At 41.5% G+C, this 23,566-nt stretch overlaps 1 protein-coding gene across 4 annotated transcripts in view; it reads right to left on the minus strand.

Moving 5' to 3' along the window:
* The window catches only part of LOC109419190 (band 7 protein AGAP004871), a 177,170-nt gene that overhangs the window by 64,964 nt on the left and 88,640 nt on the right, over window positions 1-23,566 (minus strand). Inside the window, exon 1 of one of the 4 annotated variants that reach the window (XM_019693396.3) lies at window positions 1,416-1,697. The exons of the other annotated variants lie outside the window; for them this stretch is intronic. Within the exon in view, the coding sequence (XP_019548941.2) occupies window positions 1,416-1,497 (82 nt within the window). The 5' untranslated portion in view covers window positions 1,498-1,697. Of the gene's footprint in view, window positions 1-1,415; window positions 1,698-23,566 lie in introns of those variants that run through there. 4 annotated transcript variants of the gene reach the window in all.

The raw sequence follows: 23,566 nt of genomic DNA on the forward strand, positions 1-23,566 counted from the left end.
CATTGGCGATTACAGCTAGCATTTTGTATACATTACCACCTCTCGGAGACGCCTTTTCTAAAGTTTCTTTGTGAACTTTAACTTTTGCCTTCAACAAGTTATTTTATTTTTAATTATCGCGTTGCTTCAACCATCCTCTCCCAATTCAAACTGCACTTTGCGATTAACTTCTTTCAAGACTTCTTGGTTAAGTAACTCTTCTCAAATGATGATTTGTTTGAGAGCAATGTTCGACATCCGGATCGCGCACAGGTTTTCTTTGTTAGTTACTATTTTCTTGGCGGATTACATAAAATTTGAAACAATTTGGATGAATGAAGCTGGTAAATTAACTTCTTTAGGCTCAAATGAGAATCTTATATTATGCAAAACTGAAAAAGCACTTTTCTCCAGAATGACGAAAAAGTGAACAAAACCAACGTGTCCGATTGTCATAATTGACTAAATAAACATTCGGACATTCTTATCTTCTTCGATTAGTGGATCATTTTGAGAAAAAGTGCTTTTTCAGTTCTGGCACATTTGCCATTCTCAATTGAGACTTAAAATGTAGAGAGTTTTATGGAAAGACGTGCAGTTTCAGTGACTTATCTCCTATTCTGTCATAGCTTACAAACAACATAAATCACAGCCTGCTACAGTAAGTAATAAGTAAATAAGTGAGAAGTAAGCAAGTAGTAAAACTGCAACGCTTTTCACTTGAAAAGACATGTTCAAGATGTTCTAAACGTCTATTAGTCATTGGTCATCTGTTTCTCAGCTTTAATGTTCCATTTGCACTTCCACAGTAATCGACAGAGAGCTTCCTCTGTCAATGACCATTTTGCATGTGTACATCGTGTGGCAGGCACAAAGATATTCTATTCCCAAGGAATTACCTTTACGAGAAGCTTCTGAACCGACCGGGCATCGAACCCGTCACCCTCAGCATGGCCATGCTGAATGCCCATGTCCATACGGCTGTGGCTATATGGGTTCAATGGTGCAAGCTTTCTTAGCTAGAAATGTTAGCACAAAGTATGAACAAATTGCCCTACGCCACACAGAGCCAATATTATTCCATAATATCCCAATCGAGATAAGTTTATTGTTGCCCAACTGCAAGTGATGTGCTCGAATGGCTTCAGATAACCGGTTTATCAACCAATATGCGCATTCTCTGTCTGGAAGGTTGATTGAATGGTCGGCAGTAAATAACTGATTAGCATCGAATTTTTCCCTCACGTTGCATCTGATACTTTGACTTGCTTCGGCTGTAAACACTTCCACCGCTTATTGGACTAATGTTTCAAATTGGTGTTTTTTCTCTCTGCTCGATTGAAATAATTCGTTAAGCATGACCCGCAGATCAAACCAAACACAGCCTCTCTCAGATCTCAATCGAAATATGATATACCAAAAAATCACACACTCACAGCTTATTTTAACGGCAGGATTGGTCTCGATCATGACCGTTCGGCTCGTTTGAGGTTCAGCGGAATTGGCCTGAGCCGTCATGGTTATTTTTTTTTTCGAACAATTTCACCACTTTTAACCGTTGCGCACAATGTAAACAGTAAAGTAGGTACTGGACACAACAAACACCGGAAAACACAACTTAACCCGGTTCGTCACCCACGATAACTGCGTTGCGAGCTGGAAACGGCGAGAGTCAACCAATCATCCACACAACGCTGATAACTGAGCGGCGCAATATACCTAGTACCGGTTCTGGAGGAAACACATTGAAAAACAGCTGTGGGACACACAGTTAGGTATGTACTTTACTGACTTATCTGCTTGGTATGTATGATGTCACGTCATTTTTCCCGATAAACCCCGTGCAGATGATCTAACTTATATGACAAGCTTGGAGTTGGACAAACATTCATCAGAATGGCATAATGCCTACGATACTAATTTTCTGGCGTGGGTTTGCGTCTCTGTATGGTCTAGGATTTTTTTTTGGTTGAACATATCTAAAATGAAATTCTGTGGCATGGTCTGACACGTGACAAAATACTCTGCAGAAATGTAAGAGTTTTTCCAAAGCACTAAGCAGCTGAAATTCAGGCACAGCTCCAGTTGGGTGTTTATTACGAACAAATGGATTTTTTAAATTCATATTTAGTGCTACATAAACCTTTTTCAATGTTTGGAATCAAGGTTGGAGTATGTGCATTGTGCATGGGGGTACAACCATATCTTCGATATCAGATCCATGTGAGTGTTTACCAACACTGAATTTATGTGTACGTGTAGCGTGGCTAACTCAAGAAGTAAACAACGCCACTCTCTTTATTTAGACTCCTACAATCCTTATCAGCTAATAAAGAGCATTGAATCCATTTCCTTTACATAGAATGTCGCAACGGGATGTCAGTTCAGAATTGCGCACAGAACCATCCTTTTGCGTCATTTTATCCCTCTTGGGAAAGTTAAGCAACTGCGTCCAATAAGCTGAACTTTTGTGACATGTGCGTCATCTCGTTTCGTTTTGGAGTAGGGAAATGAAGGGAAATGTAAAATATCCGCATATGTTCAAAGCAGCTTGTAAACTCATTGGCGAATCAGCTTTAAAATAAAAAAAAACTTTTAACAAGCTTTAGGTTTTTGTTTTTAATTGAGCATGAGCAACCATCAAAATTGCATAAGGAAGGACAACAAACGGGGCTTGGGATTAGCTACCGCTCTCAATGAGCATTTTCGAGAATTCTAAACTTCATCGAGTCAATAAAGGCGCCGGTCACGTCCTTATGGTCATCGAGGAAGGGAAGGAATGTTAGTATGACGTGCGTAGAGACTTTAAGGTTTTTTTTTATTATTTCACTTACAACTATTGAAATGTTTTTGAATAGGATGTGTTAATACCGCTTACATATTTTGGAATAAGTCTCGACCTTAGTTCCGTAATTACCATACATTAAAAATATAAACCTGAGATGGTAATTTTTGGATTGTCCGAATCCAGTCCGATTAAGGAGAGACTTGTTAGAATCCCAAATTGGCCGACTTTGGCACCTACTCACGATTTCGAAAGCATAAATCTCTTCGTAAACAACACCAGCGCACCTGAGCTTCTTATTTAAGCTTATACCAAGTGAGGAAGAACAGAATAATAATATGCACTGTTGTTTGAAGCTTGCTTCTTGAGATTTGTGCATCTGAAGTTCTGATGCACTGCTGAAGTGGGATTTCAAGACGTTTGTCCTTAAGAAACAACTTAATTTGATGGTACATGTATGTTCCGTTTAGCTGTAGGGGAGACTGAGGAGACTTGATCCCTGGGGAGACTTGTTCCCCCCATATTTGCTCGGAATCAAAAACATTTTTCTTCTAGCATATTTTTTCCAAAACTACTCTTGGACAAATGACTTTGTTTTGGCTACAAGTGATTTCAATTGTACATTGCATTATTTTTTAACGACTGATGGTTTGTTTTCAGTCCTTCAGAAATCTTTTAGGCGATTCCGAAAAATATCAATAACTTTGTGAAAATTGTACCAAATCGTGTCAAAATTTTACAGCACATAGTTAAAATAAAATACTTTCAAACTAATTTATCCAAACAAAGCTGTTGTTAACATATTTTAATAATTTCAGTTTTGTATACACAACAGTGACATGGGGAGACTTGATCCCTCGAGGATTACACACGCATTATACATGTGAAAAATAAAACTCTATTCGGAAGCCTCTATTTACTTGGAATTCTAGTCTTTTCAACGATAAAATGTGTCAGATAATGCAAAAACGGTGCAAAACGGTGAGTCGATAAGGAGAGCGTCCAATATTGCTCTGGTCCTCACAAGTTCCTACCTCATGCTTCCACGGGTCAAGCGATGACAAAGACCGCCAGCTAAGAGTTGTGTGCTTAGCTGGTAGTGCAGCCTGGGCACTGTTGTCCTTCTGACTTCAGCTAGATTGAGGAGGTACGATCCGAGTGTCTGTTCACCAAGGAGGTGCGGCTCAAACAGCGTCTGTTCTGGCATCCAGCGGCTGAGTAAGAAACGCTGCACCACGCCCAGCTAGATCCAAGGTGGTAGCCCCATCAGCGTGGTCGTCCCAGTGTTGGTTGGGACGTTAAACAGAACTGGCACGATGGCCCTCCGGCGAGACAGGAGTGTTGGCGTAGGCCCAATGAGCCACCCGTAAAAATCCCCATTGCGAATAACATAGGAGAAAATACGACTCGATACAATCGGCAAAGACCCGCGCGACGAAATAAGGACTACGATTGGAAACTTGGAACATGGAATTGCAAGTCACTAGGTTTCGCAGGATGTGACAGGATAATCTACGACGAACTACATCCCCGCAACTTCGACATCGTGGCGTTGCAGGAACTTTGTTGGACTGGACAGAAAGTGTGGAAAAGCGGGCATCGAGCGGCTACCTTCTACCAAAGCTGTGGCACCACCAATGAACTGGGAACAGGATTTATAGTGTTGGGCAAGATGCGACAACGTGTGATCGGGTGGCAGCCGATCAACGCAAGGATGTGCATGTTGAGAGTGAAGGGCCGTTTCTTCAACTACAGCATCATCAACGTCCACTGCCCACACGAAGGGAGACCCGATGACGAGAAAGAAGCGGTTGCTCGCCGCGTGACGTGAAAATCGTTGTCGGCGACATGAACGCGCAGGTAGGAAGGGAGGAAATGTACAGACCGGTAATCGGGCGAAACAGCCTGCACGCCGTATCGAATGATAACGGCCAGCGATGCGTAAACTTTGCAGCCTCCCGTGGAATGGTAGTCCGAAGCACCTTCTTCCCCCGCAAAGATATCCACAAAGCCACCTGGAGATCACCCGACCATCAAACAGAAAACCAAATCGACCACGTTCTAATCGACGGTAAATTCTTCTCAGATATAACCAACGTCCGCACATACCGCAGTGCGAATATAGATTCGGATCACTACTTAGTCGCTGTATGCATGCGCTCAAAACTTTCGACAGTTATCACCACGCGCCAAAATCGAACGCCGCGGCTCAACATCGAGCAGCCGCGTAACGTAGAAGTGGCTCAAGACTACGCGCAGCAGTTAGCAGTGGCCCTACCAACGGAAGAGCAGCTTGGCGCAGCTACACTTGAAGATGGCTGGAGGGACATCCGATCCGCCATAGGTAGTACCTCGGCTACAGCACTAGGCTTCGCGACTCCGAATCATAGAAACGACTGGTACGACGGTGAATGTGAACAGTTGAAAAACGAGAAGAATGCAGCATGGGCGAGAATGCTGCAACACCGTACGAGAGCGAATGAGGCACGTTACAAACAGGCGCGGAACAGGCAGAACTCAGTCTTCCGGATGAAGAAGCGCCAGCAGGAAGAACGAGATTGCGAAGCGATGGAAGAGCTGTACCGCGCTAAGGACACACGAAAGTTCTACGAGAAGCTGAACCGCTCGCGCAGAGGCTTTGTGCCACAAGCCGACATGTGCCGAGATAATCACGGGAATATTCTCACGAGCGAGCGTGAGGTGGTCGAGAGGTGGCGGCAGCATTACGATGAGCACCTCAATGGCGACGTTGCAAGTACCGAAGGTGGCGTGGTAACAGATCTAGGAGTATGTGCACAGGACGAAAGACTTCCGGCCCCTGACCTTCAAGAGATTGAGGAGGAGGTTGGCCGGTTGAAAAACAACAAAGCCGCTGGAGCAGATCAACTACCAAGCGAGCTTCTAAAATACGGTGGAGAAGCACTGGTGAGAGCACTACACTGGGTCATTACCAAGATTTGGGAGGAGGAAGTATTACCGGAGGAATGGATGGAAGGTATCGTTTGTCCCATCTACAAAAAGGGCGACAAGTTGGATTGCGGGAACTACCGCGCGATCACACTACTGAGCGCTGCCTACAAGATACTCTCTCAAATTTTATGCCGCCGTCTATCACCGATTGCAAGAGAGTTCGTGGGGCAATATCAGGCTGGATTTATGGGTGAACGCGCTACAACGGACCAGATGTTCGCCATCCGCCAGGTGTTGCAGAAATGCCGCGAATACAACGTGCCCACACATCACTTGTTCATCGATTTCAAATCGGCGTATGATAGAATCGATCGAGAACAGCTATGGCAGATTATGCACGAATACGGATTCCCGGATAAACTGATACGGTTGATCAAGGCGACGATGGATCGAGTGATGTGCGTAGTTCGAGTATCAGGGACACTCTCGAGTCCCTTCGAATCTCGCAGAGGGTTACGGCAAGGTGATGGTCTTTCGTGCTTGCTGTTCAACATTGCTTTGGAGGGTGTAATACGAAGAGCGGGGATAAACACGAGTGGGACGATTTTCACGAAATCCGTTCAGCTGCTTGGTTTCGCCGATGATGTTGATATTATTGCTCGTAAATTTGAGACGATGGCGGAAACGTACATCCGACTAAAGAGTGAAGCCAGGCGAATCGGATTAGTCATTAATGTGTCGAAGACAAAGTACATGATGGCAAAGGGCTCCAGGGAGGAATCACCGCGCCCGCCACCCCGAATTCATATCGACGGTGATGAAATCGAGGCGGTTGAAGAATTCGTGTACTTGGGCTCACTGGTGACCGACGACAACGACACCAGCAGAGAAATTCAGAGGCGCATTGTGGCAGGAAATCGTGCCTACTTTGGACTCCGCAGAACTCTACGATCGAATAAAGTTCGCCGTAACACGAAGTTAACCATCTACAAAACGTTGATTAGACCGGTCGTCCTCTATGGGCACGAAACATGGACCCTACGTGCAGAGGACCAACGCGCCCTTGGAGTTTTCGAACGGAAGGTGTTGCGTACCATCTACGGCGGAGTGCAGATGGAAGACGGGACTTGGAGAAGGCGAATGAACCACGAGCTGCATCAGCTGCTGGGAGAACCAACCATCGTCCATACCGCGAAAATCGGGAGGCTACGGTGGGCGGGTCACGTCATCAGGATGTCGGATAGCAACCCGACTAAAATGGTTCTCGAGAGTCATCCGACCGGTACAAGAAGACGTGGAGCGCAGCGAGCTAGGTGGGTCGACCAAGTAGAGGACGATCTGCGGACCCTACGCAGAGTACGGAACTGGAGACAAACAGCCATGGACCGAGTGGAATGGAGGCGGCTACTATGTACAGCAGAGGCCACCCCGGCCTTAGCCTGACCGGTAAGGTAAGTAATGTGTCAGATAATTATAACTTTAGTACAAACCAAGAAAAGGGGGATCAAGTCTCCCCATTTTGAAAATACGGCATATCCTTAAAAAATAAAGGAAATTTTACAATTTCAAACACTCCATATTTATCGAAAATACAAGAAAACTCGAAAAGAAAATGAATAGGAAGACTCTGGGATTATTTTCCCTTTAAATAAACCAAGTTCTCAAAGGGGGATCAAGTGTCACCCATTTTTGAAAAATACATCATAAGGCATGCCTCCATAAAAACACAGTTTGAAAACTTTAACAATAATTTAAAGGCCTTCTGTTGTGTATTAACTTGCAATAGATGTTTACCTGCCATTTTGTACGGAAATCGGATCTAGTTTTGTGTTTTTTCTTAAAGTTTCAGGTAAATTAAGAAAAAGGGATCAAGTCTCCCCAGTCTCCCCTAAATAGTGCATATTTCAAGCTTTCTCTCACGCATAACTTTACACCTCATTTGTACAAAATTCAACGAATTGTTTTGTTCAAATGTAGAGCTCCAGGAATTTCCTTCTGAAGATTGCTACGGAATTTTTTTTTCGGGATTTCCATCCAGGAATGTCATTTTTCGATCAATCTTAAAAAGCAATCCAGGATTCCTTCCGTAAATCCTGCTAAGGATTCCTCCTTGTATTCCTTCTGCGCATTCTTCTATTTTCCGGTTTCTTCTGATAATTGCTCCCGCAAGCCTCTGGCTGAAGACGGTGTAGTGTCTTTTTTTTTAATACTTTAGAAATTGTAGAGCCAACCTGGTGTGATGGTTAGAACATTTGACTATCACGCCGAGGACCTGGGATCGAATCCCACACCCGACAAACCCGTAAAATGTGAGTTCTTGCTTCGGAAGGGAAGTAAAGTGTGGATCCCGAGATTAACTAGCCTAGCGCTAAAAATCTCATTAATATAGATAAAAAAATACTTTAGAAATTCATTTAGGGGATTTAAGAGTTTATTCTGCCAAAAATCAGTACCTTCAGATATCATGGGTTTAGTGTGGAATCTAAATTCAAACAAGGATTTTCTCCAGAAACTCTTGCAGGATTTCCACAAGAAAGTTTTTCAGAAATATCTCCCGGAAGATTTCTGCAAGGAACATCAAGCGCACTGAAAGAAGGACTGACAGAAGCAATTCCTGAAGGATTCTTAGAATAAACTCCTGGAGGGTTCCTAGAAAGAAACCATGGAGGAAACACATTAAAAAGTCCTGAAGAAATTGCAAAGACGAATAAAGATACAGTCCAACGAAATCTCTAAGAAGTATTCAAAGTGCAAGTTTCATAAGAACTCCTGCTGCACAAATACCAAAAAGTACTCTTGCAGGAATCTTACAAAGAACTAATGGAGAAATTTTGGGATGAGTACCAAAAAGATTTGCTGGAAAAATGCTAGAAGAAACTCTGAAGAATTCCAGCGGAAACTCCTGACGGAATCCTGGGTAATTTTTGAGCGAGTCCCAGAAGGAACTTATGGGAAAATGTCAGAATGAATGCTAGGAGAGATTTCAGAGCATAAAGGGTGATACGGTCAAAATTTGGTTACACAATTTGTTTCATAACTTGAGACTGCGTGCACCAAAACAGCTGATTTTTGGACCAGTAATGGTACATTATATGTAGCTCATACCATAAAATTTTCATCAAAATCGGTTCAGTATTTGCGGAGATATTGTGAATCCTGAAAACTGCAATTCGAAAATTTTGTACAAAGAGGATTAAAAAAAAGAACACATTTTTACTCTTTTATTTATAGAGCCAGAAATACTGAACCAATTTCAATGAAAATTTTCTGTATGTAAAGTATACATATCAAAATGTTGTCTAAAAATTTCATTCAATTTGATCCAGCCGTTATAAAGTTATATTTGTTTAGATGGTCAAATTTTGTCAAATTTTTTCACGTCAGGTCAAAATTTGGTCACACATTTTAACTTCAGATTTCGTACACCAAAACAACTGATTTTTGGATCAGTAATGGTACATTATATATAGCTTGTACCATAAAATTTTCATCAAAATCGGTCTAGTATTTGCGGAGATATTTTTGAACCCTGAGATCTTAAATTTTAAAATTTTGTGCAAATAGGATTCTCATATTGTTACTGTTTTATTTATAGAGCCAGAGATACTAAACCGATTTCAATGAAAATTTTTCTGTATGTGAAGTATGCATATCAAAATCTTGTGTAAAAATTTCATTCAATTTGATCCAGCCGTTACAAAGTTATATTTGCTTAAGTGGCACCCGGTCAGTTTTTTTCATATTCAAACTGCTACAACTTTGAAAGTATTCATACAAAATGGCTCAAAATTTTACTAAGAACATATTTTCATAATAGTACTATACTGTAAAATCTTGATAAAAATCGGAGCAGTATTGGTAGTTCTATAATCAAAATTGTGCTTTTCTGACCATGAATTTCCGAAAATTTACTATGGAGCGCCTTTGTACAAAATTTTAAAAAGGTAGGTCGATGGTTTTATCTATATATAACTAGCTGACCCGGCAAACTTTGTATTGCCCCATTTTAATTGTGGATCTTTCCCTACGACACTTTAAATTGGTTTATTTCTGATGGTTTTAAATTTCTTCTGTTCCGGAAGAATCTTTAGTGGAATCCCTGAAGGTGTTCCTGGTAAATTCCTCGATGAATTGATGGTAAATCCTGGTGGAATTACTGGAGGAATCTCTTGAATCAATTTCTGGAGAAATCTCTGGAGGATTCCTTAGAGGTATTCACGAATTCTTGGAACAATTTGTGTATAAACTCAGGGAGGATGATTTCCTTGAGAAATTCCTGGATAAATTGCCATTGTAATTTCTGAACGAATTATTGGATTAATTTTTTCCAAGAATTCCTGAGGTAATTTTCGCAGGAGTTTCTTGGGGTAATTCCTGGTGGAATTTTAAAGGTATTCCTGGAGGAGTCCCAGAATCAAATCCTGAAGAAATGCCTGGATGAATCCCTGGAGGAATGCCTATGAAAATTCCTGGGGGAACTCCTGGAGGAATGCCTTGATGTATTCCTAAAAGAATTCCTGGAGGATTTCCAAGAGCGATCCCTAGAGAAGCTCCTGAAGGAATGAATGAAGACATGCCTGTGCGAATTCCTGGAGGAATATCTAGAGAAATTCCATGAGGAATCTTCAGAGGAACTTCTGGAGGAATTTCTCGAGGATTTTCTTGAAGAATCGCTGGTAAACTCTCAGGTTGAATTCCTGGAGGAATCCTTTAAAGAATTTCTGGATAAATTCCTCGAGGAATCGCTTATGGAATTTCATGAGGATTTATAGAAAATACCTGGAGTTATCCTTGAAAAACTTCGAGAGTAATTCCTGGAGAAATCCCTGCAGAAATTCCATTAAGTATTTTCAGAGGAATTTCTGGATGAATTCCAGGAAAAAATCTTGGTGGAATATCTGGATGAATTATTGAATAAATCATCGGAGGAATTCCTGAAGGAATCTCTGGAAGAATCTTAAAAGGAATCCCTAAAGGAATTTCTGGTAAATACCTGGACCCATTCCTGAAGGAATTCCTGGAAGAAATTCTGGTGGGATTTCTGGAGGGATCCCTTGAAGCAATTCTTGGAATCTTTGGAGGACCTGGAGGAAAAAATTCTGGAAAAATTCCTCAAGGAAACCCTGGATGAATTCCTGGAGGTATCCCTGGAAAAACTTCTGGAGGAATTACTGAAGAAATTCTTGAAACAATTTCAAAAAGGTATCCCAGGTGGATTTTCTGGATCAATTCCTGGATTAATTGGTAATTCCTGGAGGTATTCTTGTTTGGCAATCCTGGAGGAAATGCCTGGATGAAATCCAGAATTCCTGAAGTAAATTCTGCAGGAATTCCTGAGTTAATATCTGCAGGAATTCCTGGTGGAATTCTTAAAGGTACTCCTGGAGGAGTCCCAGAATTACATCCTGAAGGAATGCCTGGATGAATCCCCGGAGAAATTCCAAAAGAAATCCCTGGATGAATGCCTGGAGGTATTTCTAAAAGAGTTCCTGGAGGATTTCCCAAAAGAATTCGTGGAGGAATTCAATGAACAATCCCTAGAGGAACTCCTGAAAGAATGCCTGGAGGAGCTCCTGATGGAATTCCAGTAGACATACCTGAGAGAATTTTCGGAGAAATCTCTAGAATTCCTTGAGCTATCTTCTAAGGAACTCCTCGAGGGATCTCTAGAGACATCCCTAGAAAAATTGCTGGTGGATTTTATTGAAGAATCACTGGAGAACTTCCAATAAGAATCCCTGGAGGAATTCTTGAACAAATTCCTGAAAGAATTCCTGGAGGAGTTCCTGGATGAACCCCTGGTGGAATCTCTTGAGGAATTGCTCGAGGTATATCTAGAGGAATACCTGGAGGAATTTGTAGAGGAATCTCTAGCGAACTTTATAGAGGAATTCTTGGACGAACCCTTGTAGGATTTTTTAGACGAATTCCTGAAGGAATCCACAGAGGAATCCTGGAACAACTCCTGAAGGAATTTCTGGAGGAATCCCAAGAAGAATGTTTGGAGTTATTTTTAAAATAATCCCGGAATTAAGAACAGAAAAAAGGTGATTTGAATTTGTTGTTGCTGTTACGGTAAATCTTTCGAATTATTTTTCAGGTTCAAAAGTATTATGATCACTAAATTTAACCTTTAGAAACATTGTGTGGAGAGATAGGGATCCCTGTCCAAATGGTTACATCACAATTCAAAGAAAAAAATAGTATGGCCACTTTATTTATTTAACACAACTATTTTCATATAAACCTATAAACTTCCGTAAGCAATTAGAGCATGGATTTTTTTGATTGAATTTTATTTTCAAAACAATTGAAAACGGATGAAAAATTGATTGTTAAACTCTAGTTCAATTAAAATTTTCTGAAATATATCCCTTTTTTAAGATTTAGATATGAGAAATTTACATGATTATTTTTTCGTATCCATCTCACTGGATGCGGTGATAGGTGGTGGGGGAACAATTGAGCGGTGGGAGTTTTGACGTTCATTAGGGAGAAATTGAAGCGATTGCATACATGGCACTTACATTTTTCGATCCCCAACAATCTTCAATGTCCCAGCAGCTCGTGTAAAGGTAGATATGATAGTCTGGATGAAAAAACGGTGGGCTTCGTGGTCGTGCGGCTAGAGGTGTCAATCATCTGTACATGCGCGTAACTCTGCCAACGACGGTTTGTATTTTTTTTTTATTCAAATTTGAATGGTTACGTAGGTACATGTAGTGTCGATGAATTAATTACCGGTAATCAATCTAGGCGGTTCCGAGGTCAATTAAATAGTTTCAAAATTGAAACACTTTTGTAATGTTTATTGCACACTGCTGTCCCGGCAAACGTCGTACTGCCTGCCTACTGTGTTTTTTGACATACAGCTCCATAGAGGCGACCCCGGCGAAGTCATCTGTATGGGAGCCCCCCGTTCCAGAGACCGGAGAGGTCTCACACTAAGCTAAGAACCTTCCCCGGCCTCAAACATACCCACATACAATATTTCACACCGATCGGTTCAGTAGTTTTCGAATGAATAGCGGTCAGACAGACAGACGGACAGACAGACAGAAATCCATTTTTATACATATAGATGTAGCATTACTGGTACAAAAATCAGCTGTTTTGGTGTACGCAGTCTAAAATTATGAAAAAAGTGTGACCAAATTTTGACCGTATCACCCTTTAATCTTGAAAGAATTCCCGCAAAAAATTCTAAAGAATTGAAGGAACTTCTGTAGTAATTTCGGCTGGAATGGTGTTCTTGGTCAATTTCAAAACCAACTCTTGGATGAAATTCAAGAGGATGTGTTGATAAAACTCCAGAATGATTTTCCTAATAAAATTCTGAGCCCTGATGGAATTCCTGGAAGAACCCCCAAAGGAACACCAGAAGAAATTTAAAAAGGAACATCTGGGTTAATCCAAGCATGAACTCCTGAAGATTTGTATCTTAGGGTCCGGAAAATCTGCCCTCAAAAAGTTTTAATTGAGTTCCAAAAGGTAACCAAGGAAACGTTCTCCTCCATTTGGGAAATGTGTGCTATAAAAGCGGAATGGTACGAGATATTCTAGAGGAATTTGAAATTGATCTTCTTGGGGAACTCTGAAAAAATTCTGGAGAAGTTCCTAGTGAAACTCCTTCAAAATTTATCGAAACTTTTAGGACACGCTCCCCTTCTTGATGAGCTTGAATATACACCCGATTCTTTTTTGCACGGGTCTGGTTTTTGCTATAACTCAGTCAATTTTTAACTAATTCTCAAGAAATTTTGTACACTGATAGTACTAATGGTAACTACATGTGTACAAAGTTTCATGGGAATCGGTTGAAAATTGACTGAGTTATAGCAAAAACCAGACTCTTGCAAAAAAAGAATCGGGTGTAGATAGATATTCAAAAAATATTTGATAGAACGTCCTGGGTTCTATCCCTAGCCCGTCCCTTTCCTCCTACTTTGTGAATTTCTATTTCAACTTTCACGCTCTTCTTCAACTTATGTACATTCACACATTCATAGCCGTCGCTACAACAAAAACGGGTTGAAAAATCCATTTCCCTTCCTTCCACAATTTCACATCACTATAGTGAAAATCTATCTGGAAACGCATACAATTATGCAATTAAGCGAGCTGTGCCGCTTCATCTTCGAAGTAGTTAACATACCATTCTTTCGTCTTATACCTGTCCGGCCATTTGGCCGCACGCCATTTGGTTGAATACCATCTGGCCAAATGGGTCGTTTGGTCGAATTATGATCAAAAGAATTCAGAGTAAGTTTTTGACATTCTAACTGCCAATATACTCATTCCTTCTTTAAATCATAGACTATTACTTATTGCTAGTTTTGCCATTCAAGGATTAGTTCGCTTTAAAACTGTCAATAGTTTATCAGAGATTTTTCTTTCTTCGAATCGTAGGCTTTTCTTTTGAATTATAGTGATGCGGAGAACTGTGGCGTGATCACTTGAGTTAATCATTCATTTTTTGGTCAAAAGGCGTTAGGCCAAATAACTCGGAACCGTGTCAGAAGGGCATCTTGGTATTCCTTTCAAGGATTCCTCATATCACGGAGAAAAACTTCGTTCATTTGGAACAAAAATAATCATGTTTATTCGGAACACTGTTAAAAGGTTTGAAACTATTTTTTTATTGTTAATGCAAACTCAATTACATATTGATTTCTTCAATATCCATTGCGGAACCTTTCGTTCCATCTTCGAGAACATAAACAAAGTTCACAAGTCCCAGCTGCAAGATCGAAAAAGATTTTCTCCTGCAAAAAATGTTAAGTTTTCCGAAACGGTTTTCACGGATTTCTGTTGTTTTCGGAAGCGAATGTGTCGTACATGATGTTGGCATTGGAGGTGCCACGGGGGATGTGAATTTTCCCGGTGAAGGGGAAGAATTTGTTTATTTATTGGGAAAATGAACATTTCCGCAGAGCCGATCTGCCACAAAAAAAAAACAAAAACATTTGCATTCATTTCTAACATAACCTGTAAGGAAAAATAAGATTTGCATGTTTGTTCCAAACATGGATTGCATTTGCTTTAAATCTGGCGTTAGATTTGTGTTAAACAGTATAATTTTTGTGGCTCGAACAAATTGACAATTTGTTTGATTTTACCTCAAATATTTTTGATTCTACCATATTTGTTTTCTGCGTGTTAAATGTCCCCCCATGAACTTCCTTCTGCAAATTTTTTTACCGGGATTTCAATCCAGGAATTTCATTTTTCGATTACCCCAAAAAGGAAATCTAGTATTCCTGCTAGGGATTGCACCTTGTCTGTAATGAACACGAGATTATTCAGTTCTCAATCTAGGGATTTTTCCAGGATCTCTCGGAGGATTCCGAGAAGGTAGCCCAAACGGAAACCCATCAATTCCCACAAAGAAGTCGTAGTGGATGTTCTGAAGGAACTTCAGGAGGATTCCCAGAAACAACACCTGAAAAATTTCTATAAGGAACGTCAGGAGGGCCCCTTGAAGGAAATTCTAGAGTACTTCAGAAGGAACTCCTGGAGGAATGTCGAAAGCAACCCCTGAAGGACTCCCAGAAGCAATTCCAGAAGGATTACCTGAATAAACTAAAGAAGAATTCCAAGGCTTGTCCTCGAGAAGTTCCATAAACGCATGAAGATAGAATTCAGCAAAATCTCTTGGAAGTATTCAATATCAAAGTTCCAGACGGCACTCCTGCTACACAAATACCAAAAGCATTCCTGCAGGAATCCTACAAAGAACTCATGAAAAAATGTTTGAGTGTGTCCCAGAAAGATTTCCTGAAAAAAAAAAATGCCTCAAGTACTCTGAGGAATTCAGTAAGAAACCCCTGATGAAATCCTAGAAAAACTTTTAAAGGATTCTATGAAAGAAATTCTGGGGAAATCCCAGAAGAAACTCCTTGATAAATATTAGAATGAACTTCTGGGGGGATGTCAGTTAATATTCTTGGAAGAATTCCCGTAGGAAGTTTTAAAGAATCGAAGGTGCTCCTGTAGCATTTTCGGAAGGAAAATATGGGTGAATCTCAAAAGCAACTCTTGGGTAATTTCAAAAGGATACCTTGGTAAAACCCCCGAATGGTTTTCAATAAATTCCGATACCTAGTGGAGTTTCTGGAGGAATCTCCGAAGACTCTCCAGAAGGGATCTAGAAAAGAATATCTGAGCTAATCCAAAATAATTCACGAGTTCATTCGAGAAGATATCTCAGGAGTCAGAAATCCTTTCTCCGACATAACATAGAGGAATCCATAAAAAAACGTCTTGGGGAATACTAAAAAAGTACTGGAGAAGTTCTAAGTAATTGCATTGAAAAATTCCTTGAAGAGATGTATGTAAAATGTTATGGGGCTGTTCAATGTTCCCTAGGCCTCTTTTGAGTGTAGGTCATTGTATCCACAGACGAAACCAGTGATTTCTCAAGTTGTTTGAATAGGACAATACAGCTCCCTACGCTCCTATTAACCTTCCATCACTCACACGGTTGACCACCACCAGCAGCACCATGCTAATGCTGAATACTAAAACCGAGATATTTTCATCATTTTGTACAAAATACAACAGTGCTATCACTCGAGGGTTAACCTCAAAACGTTTCATGCTCTTTTCTCTCCTTAACTCACACGATTCTATAAATTCTCCAAATCTTTCTTGTTCGTCCATCTGAAATCCAAGTATCCCACATTCCTTTTCATTTCCCTCTTTGCCGCTTCCTAACTCCCCAAAAAATCTCTGAAATCCTCTGGAAATCCCCGATATTTTCCTGAAATTTCTATGAACTACGTTCAAACCTTCATAAACCCCACTGAGTGTAATTGTTTTTATAAGATTTTACACAATTTTGTGAGAAAAATCAATAGCTTGTATCACATAATCTACTCTGTCTACTCATCTCTTCATTTGATATGGTAAAACCTCCATTGAACCCAACCATTCTAAAAAGACTACATCATGCAGTGATTGATGCTACAGCTTAACAGGGATGTTGTCACAACTGTTCTACCTAATTGAACCATGTCAAGAGTAGCAAATTCACATCCACATATTAGAGCGAACCTTCACGTACCCCATTCACTAAGGGTAAGGGTAGGTACTTCCCCCCACCACGCTTCAGAGTTAAGAAAAAAAAATATACGATCTCTCATCATCAGTTCAAGTGTTTAAAGCCAAACAACACACTGAGCTTCCACAATCTCTTTATAAATAAAACTGCCCCCGCCCTAATGGGATTCTTTCCCTCACACGACTCACTCACTTGACACTTCCGAACGATTTCCCGGTTCATCTTAGCATTCCACCATCGTCACCGTCATCGTCGTTCCGTTCTCCATCATTGTGTTCGTTCCTCGTTGGGTTTAAATAGATTAGAACGGATGGGAAGCACCGTGGCTGCCGCCGCCTTGTCGTGAGCGTAGAAGTGAGCATCACCCACTAAGTCTAGTCTAGTCCGGGGGAATGCCACCGACCTCCATGTGTATACGTACACACATCTGGCATAACACCTGACTAGGTCGACGGGCGGGACAGATTCTTCTCTAGTCACCTCTTAGTAAAACACTGTTGAAAATCCCATTTCCCGGCAGCCAACTGGAAGCTCAACCTTTCCAACAGTGCACCCATCCCCCGGATCCAGCAGAAATCGTTGCTCATCGAAACACAACAATTTATAACCGCCAACGGCGGCGGCAGTCAGCGTGATCGTTGGGGACGTGCCCATACTCGTAAACGCCGCAGTTGTACGCGACATACTACCTTACCTACATAAGGGCAGATTGATCGGAACGGAACTGCCACCGTCGTCGCATCGGTGATGATGCGGGACCCGGGCCGGGTGCGGCTTGCGTAGTTCATTTTGCAAAACATGCACGTGTGAAATAAATTAGTAAGGATTCTGGAGCATCCTCCTCCTGTCGCATGCGGAAAATCAAAAGTCCGACACTCTCATTCACAGACACTTCTGGAAGTGTGGCGAGACCGGAGCGAACACTTGAGATAAGACGTTGCTCCACAGCATCGTAAATAAGTCTTCTCTGGGGGAAGCGCTTTCACTCTGTCGAACTGCTGGGCACAGTGGGCGAAAAAGTGGTCAACATAGGTTTATTGATTTCATAAAAGTGGCATATTCCTTTCTGAATCAACAGCTTAAGGCGAAACTGGATCCATTTCCTCACTTTTTGGTTTTTGATTTTTTTTATACAATAACGAAGTAATATTTTCAAAATCGGTTTTCGTACACATGTAGAGTATGGATCAAGGTATCTCCTGATTTTTTTTTCGCGGTGGAAAATATTTTTCGTTTTTGCAAAAACGAAAGTCTACATGTGCACGAAAACCGATTTTGAAAATATTGCCTCGTTATTTAATAAACAATCAAAAACCAAAAAAAAAAATGAGGAAATGCTTCCAGTTTCGCCTTAAATAGTTATCCATAATGTCCATAATCCCATGTGTCATTGTGATTGAGGTGGAATGGTTTGAATTCGATATGCATTGGCGTAGCCAGATTTTTTTTCTTACTCACTCTCCTAAACACACACGAGAAAGAGCCGGATGCTGTGCCCCCTCTTTCATCCTTCTCTTTCTCGTGTTTGTTTAGGAGTGAGCGAGAAAAAAGAAAAAAGCTAGCTACGCCAATTTTGATATGTATTCGAAATGCTTTGACATGCATGCAAACAACAGAAACACGTGTTGTGTTTAGTGAACGAACTTATATTCAAATTGTGAACCGAAATCCACGTGCTCCAGTGGTCAAAATTATGCTTTTGCAGCAAGTGAGAGCAGGAGCAATCAAAATTATGACTGAAAGTGAGCGACGATGGTTCAGCAGCATGTGGCTCTCTGAATTTGCCTCTTCGACGGTGTATACGTCAATAACATACGCAAATTGCGTACTACATAGCTCTTAGAGGGGGAAGGGCGGCTCGTGAAAGTATGATAAACAATGCATTGAGTACGAATAGAAAAAAGCCGTATGAAGGAAGGAGGGGTCAGGTATCAGGTAACAGTAGGTCGGCTCCAGAGGCACGTTCTCCTTCATTTGGGAAATTTGTGCCATCGCCATGAACACGAGCCTTGTCATCATTAACCTGAGGGAGAAGGGAAGGAAAAAAAGTATGGGACAGGGGAAAGGACAGGTAAGGGAATAGGATCGTCATACACGCAAAATCGTACCACAATGGGTTCAAACAGCGCCCTGAAAAGAGTATTAAGCGTAAAGAGAGCCTATAGCTCTTTACCACAGCAGGTCAAGAACAACAGAACGTCCTGAAGATTCAGGTTTCTGAAGTCAGTTTCGTCTAATAAGTGTTTACCGAGTACTCGGAAACGCAGTAGCGCCAAAACTGGACAGTTACATATCGAATGATACAAAGTTCCATAATCGGATTCACAGCTATCACATGCAAATGAATCAGCTTGCTGAATATTCGCCATGTGATAGCTGAGTCAGCAGTGGCCAGTCAATGCTTTGACCAGAATGCTGCAATTCTGTTTTGACAGATTTGTAAGCTACTTCGCCACCCTTGGAGACGGCTCAGTACAATACAATTTGGTTTGACGACATGACTCCAAACTATTCCAGTATTGTCTGTGTTGAGTAGCAGCCCAGGTGTGAATCTGAAGCTTTACCCAACACTTCAATATCGGAATAGCTGGCTCAGGGCCAATGAAGTCATGTGATGCTCCAGTGCGAGCTAACTCATCGGCCAATTCATTTCCAGCAATGGAAGAATGGCCAGGTACCCATACAAGGTGAACATCGTTTGCTCAATTCAGCTCCACGATTTGAGTTCAACAAGCGATAACTATTAGCGCATTTGCCCAAAAGTACACGCGGCAAAACCCCGAGGAAAGGAACAGCCGCGTTTTTTGCATCCCATTTACTTCATTCTTATGGGAGAGCGGCGTTTCCTCAAGTGCGGCCTTTCCTTTCCAGATGGATTTGCCGCGTGGAATTTCGTGCAAATGCGCGTTTGGAAACATTACAAAGGCCGCGCGGTGTATCATTTTCAGCGCACCACTCAATATCTTTGACCTGGAGTTGGCCGAAGCAAGTGCTGGCCGAAGCAGCCTGGCTATCTGATCAGAAGTATATAACTTTGCCCATTACGTGCTGCTGAAGTGCTGATTGCACTCCGCACATAAGAGCAAAAATTTCGGCCTGAAAAACGGTGCAGTGTCTACCAAGTGAGTAAGACTGATACAGCCTTAACTCACGAGAATAAACACCAGCACCTACTCGACCTTCGAGAAGGGAGCCATCAGTGTAACATACGATGTCGTCTGAAATACTTCTCTCCAGATAACCAGATGTCCACTCTTCCCGAGAAGGAAATTTCGTGGAAAATGTCCTATATGGAAAATTACCAGTAATTGTAAGATCACTTGGAACACGGACAACTTTGTCCCAATTCATCAAAAGTGGAAACAATGAGGTGTGTGTTGAACTGCAGTTCACAAGAGTTTCCTACAGTAAATCGAGTACCCATAGGCGGTAAGGGCAACAAAGCGCTTCTTGTTTGAGATGAATGTGCAGTGGAGCAACGTCAAAGAGAGCTTCGAGCGTCGCCGAGGGAGTTGAATAGAACGCACCAGGCATCGCCATTGAGCACATCCTTTGGAGATGGCCTAATTTTGATTTTGATCGTTCTCACTTCGCCCTTCTGCCACCACACAAGACATTTATATGTCAATATTGGTCGAACAACAGTCGTGTAAATCCATTTGATATACTTGGGTTTTAGACCCCAAGTTGTACCAAAGGTTCGTCGGCATTGTGCGAAGGCCATACAAACTTTCTTGAATCTGAACTCAATGTGAGGTGTCCAGGAAAGCTTGGAATCATGTATGACTCCAACGTACTATACCTGTTCAGCCACATTGATCTCAGAATCACAGAGACGCAAAGGTCGAACACCATTACGGTTTCGCCTTTCCGTGAAAAGAACAATAGATGTTTTATTCGGATTAACTGAAAGGCCATATTGACGACACCAACCCTCAACTACCTGAAGGGCGTTTTGCATCAGGTCGAAAAGGGTGCAGATGCACATAACAACTAACAATGATTGGTAGTCGTCGGCAAAACCATAAGTAGGAAAACCGCTATTTCTGAGTTGCCTCAATAGCGTATCTGCTACGATATTCCACAAAAGTGGTGATAAGGCTCCCCCTTGGGGGCATCCACAAACACTCAATTTCCTAAACGCCGCTTGACGCAAGGTCGAGAAGAGATGTCGGTTTTTGAGCATTTGGTGAATCCAATTGGAAAGCATTGGAGATATACCATGAACCCGTGCGGCTTCCAATATGGCATCGAAAGGCACATTGTCAAAGCCACCCTCGATATCTAAGAAAACACCCAAACAAGATTGCTTTTGAGCGAATGCCTTCTCGATATCGTGAACAACCTTGTGTAATAGAGTCACAATGGACTTTCCAGATTGGTAAGCATGTTGGTTACATGAAGAGGCACATTGGCCAGATGAACATCACGGATGTGATGATCGAAAATTTCAGAAGAAAAGAGGTCAAACTGATAGGTCTGATACTTTTCGCTTCCTCATACGACTCACTTTCGGAATAAACTTCACAGTAATATCCCGCCAGGATTTGGGAATATACCCTGTAACAAAACTGCAAACAAGTAGGGTTTGGGTACTAGTAGTGGACCCCCTAAGCCATCGAAATTTACTTCTGCGGCTTTTTAGCTATGTTAAAGCAGTTTATTGTTCCAAAGTGGGTTTTTTAACAAGTTTCACGTCCCCTCTTTATGTTAAGACCGTCAAACATACAACATTTATAAATTATTTCAGTGAAATACGCATTTGAAAATCCGTATCGATGTCGCCTATAATGGACACCACCGGGGTCCATTATAGGATTATTTACAAATATATTGGCGCTTATAGTGGACCCCCCATTTGATTTCCATGTTAGCTGTCACGCCGTCGACGGTGCCTATAGTGGACCCTCCCTGAGTGTGCGTATAGTGGACCCTTTTGAGTGTTTACATTCATTAAATAGTTAAAATTACCTATTGTTGCGGCCACTGGATCATTTGTTTGCCAGGAACTGCTGTGTAGCAATGTAATTGATGTTCCCCCGGTGGAAGTTGCCTGGAAACAGTTGATTTGGGCATTTATATTTGAGTCTTTCTGAAGGGGGTCCACTATAGGCGCAGGGTCCACTACTAGCACACAACCCCTATTTTTTTTTAAACATGTTTGAAATAATCAAATTCCTTCTGAAGCAGAATAGGAGAAATCCCATCTGCCCCAGGAGATTTGAAAGGAACAAAGCAATTTAGTGCCCATTCAATCGATTCTAAAGATATGATACTCCGAGCCGAAGCTAATGAATCATAACTATAAGAAAAGACATCAGGTTCATCCGAAACATTCCCAAACTTCCTCATCAGAGGAAGTAAAATCACAATTTGGCAAACGAAGTTCTTTGACATGAAAATCCTTAGACTTCGCAAGGATTTTGTTTAACCGACTGGCTTCACTCAAACTGGGAACATTTGTACAAAGGTTTTTCCAGCCGGATCGTTCAGCAGACCGAAGAGCTTTCTGGTAGGCCTTGCCATCCGACCTGAAAGCCTCCGCTCCAGCCGATCGTCGTCTGTTCCAACACTTTCTACATTGTTTGCTGAGCATCGCCAAATCAGAGTTCCACCAAGGGTCTTCAGTGGTCTTCACAGACCTAGAGGGCAAGCTTCTTCAAATGATTTCATGATGAAGGCCACTGTAGTATCAACGACATCATCTTAATCACTTGGAGTGTCAATGGATGGTGAATATCCATGAAATTTGGCTGCAATCAAATCGGTAAAGAGAACCCAGTTGGTTGAACGGGGGTTCCTGAAACGCAAAGTTTGCGAAGTAACATTCACATGTTCCAAAAAGATGTAGCGATGGTCAGATAAAGATTCTTCATCTGACACATGCCAATTGGTAAGCTCGTGACTTATTCTGCTAGAGCAAAGCGTTATGTCTAACACTACCTCTCTAGCAGATTCATGAAGGTTGGGCGATTGACTATGTTAAGTAATCGAAGATCTGCACTACTTAAGTGTTCCATCAAACTGGAGCCTCTCAAATTGATGTCTGAGCTGCCTCAGATTATATGGTGAGCATTAGCATCACTACCAACAATTAGCGGAAGGCATTTTGAAGTGCAGTATGCGATGACTTGCTTGAATGCATCCGTAGGGGATGGTTCATCATGAGGTAAATAAACCGAACAATAAACGTATTTCCTGTTGAGGTTTTCAACAGATACATCGATTGTGATAGCACATACTTCTCTAGTAGTTAGTTCAGAGATGAGTGTAGCAACGATTGCGTTGTTAACAAGCACACATGCTCGAGGCATGACACGTAAGTTTGCCATTTCATTTTTACTGAAAGTAGCAAACACCGGATTCACAAGGTTTCCTAGATAGAAATTCCCCTTACGAAAGTAAGGTTCTTGGATTAACGCCACTTGGGCTGTACCATTTTGCATAAGTCTGCAAAGATTAATCGTTGCTGTTTTTTTGTGCTGAAGATTGATCGAAGCTATCCTAACCGTAGCCACTACCCAAACTAAGCAAGATTAAACTCTTAATAATCACAGCACAAAAGAGAACAGCAACAATAAAACCAGATCGGTATCGATTTGAATGCGCCAAAGGCGAGGATGTACAGAATACACTGTGTAAATCGCATAATGCTAAACTATATAAATGAAAATTTAAACTAATTAATAACATCTTCATAATCCCGCTCTTATTCAGCCTCAAGTATGAGATTGAAGAAGGGTAGCTGAATGTCTGGGAGAAACACAAGGTCCACCGCGCTATTGTTCCGGTTAGCGCAGTAAGTGCAAAATACTGTGGAGGGTGCCCTG

This window comes from Aedes albopictus, chromosome 3, assembly GCF_035046485.1.
Source record: "Aedes albopictus strain Foshan chromosome 3, AalbF5, whole genome shotgun sequence".
NCBI classification, from domain to species: domain Eukaryota; kingdom Metazoa; phylum Arthropoda; class Insecta; order Diptera; family Culicidae; genus Aedes; species Aedes albopictus.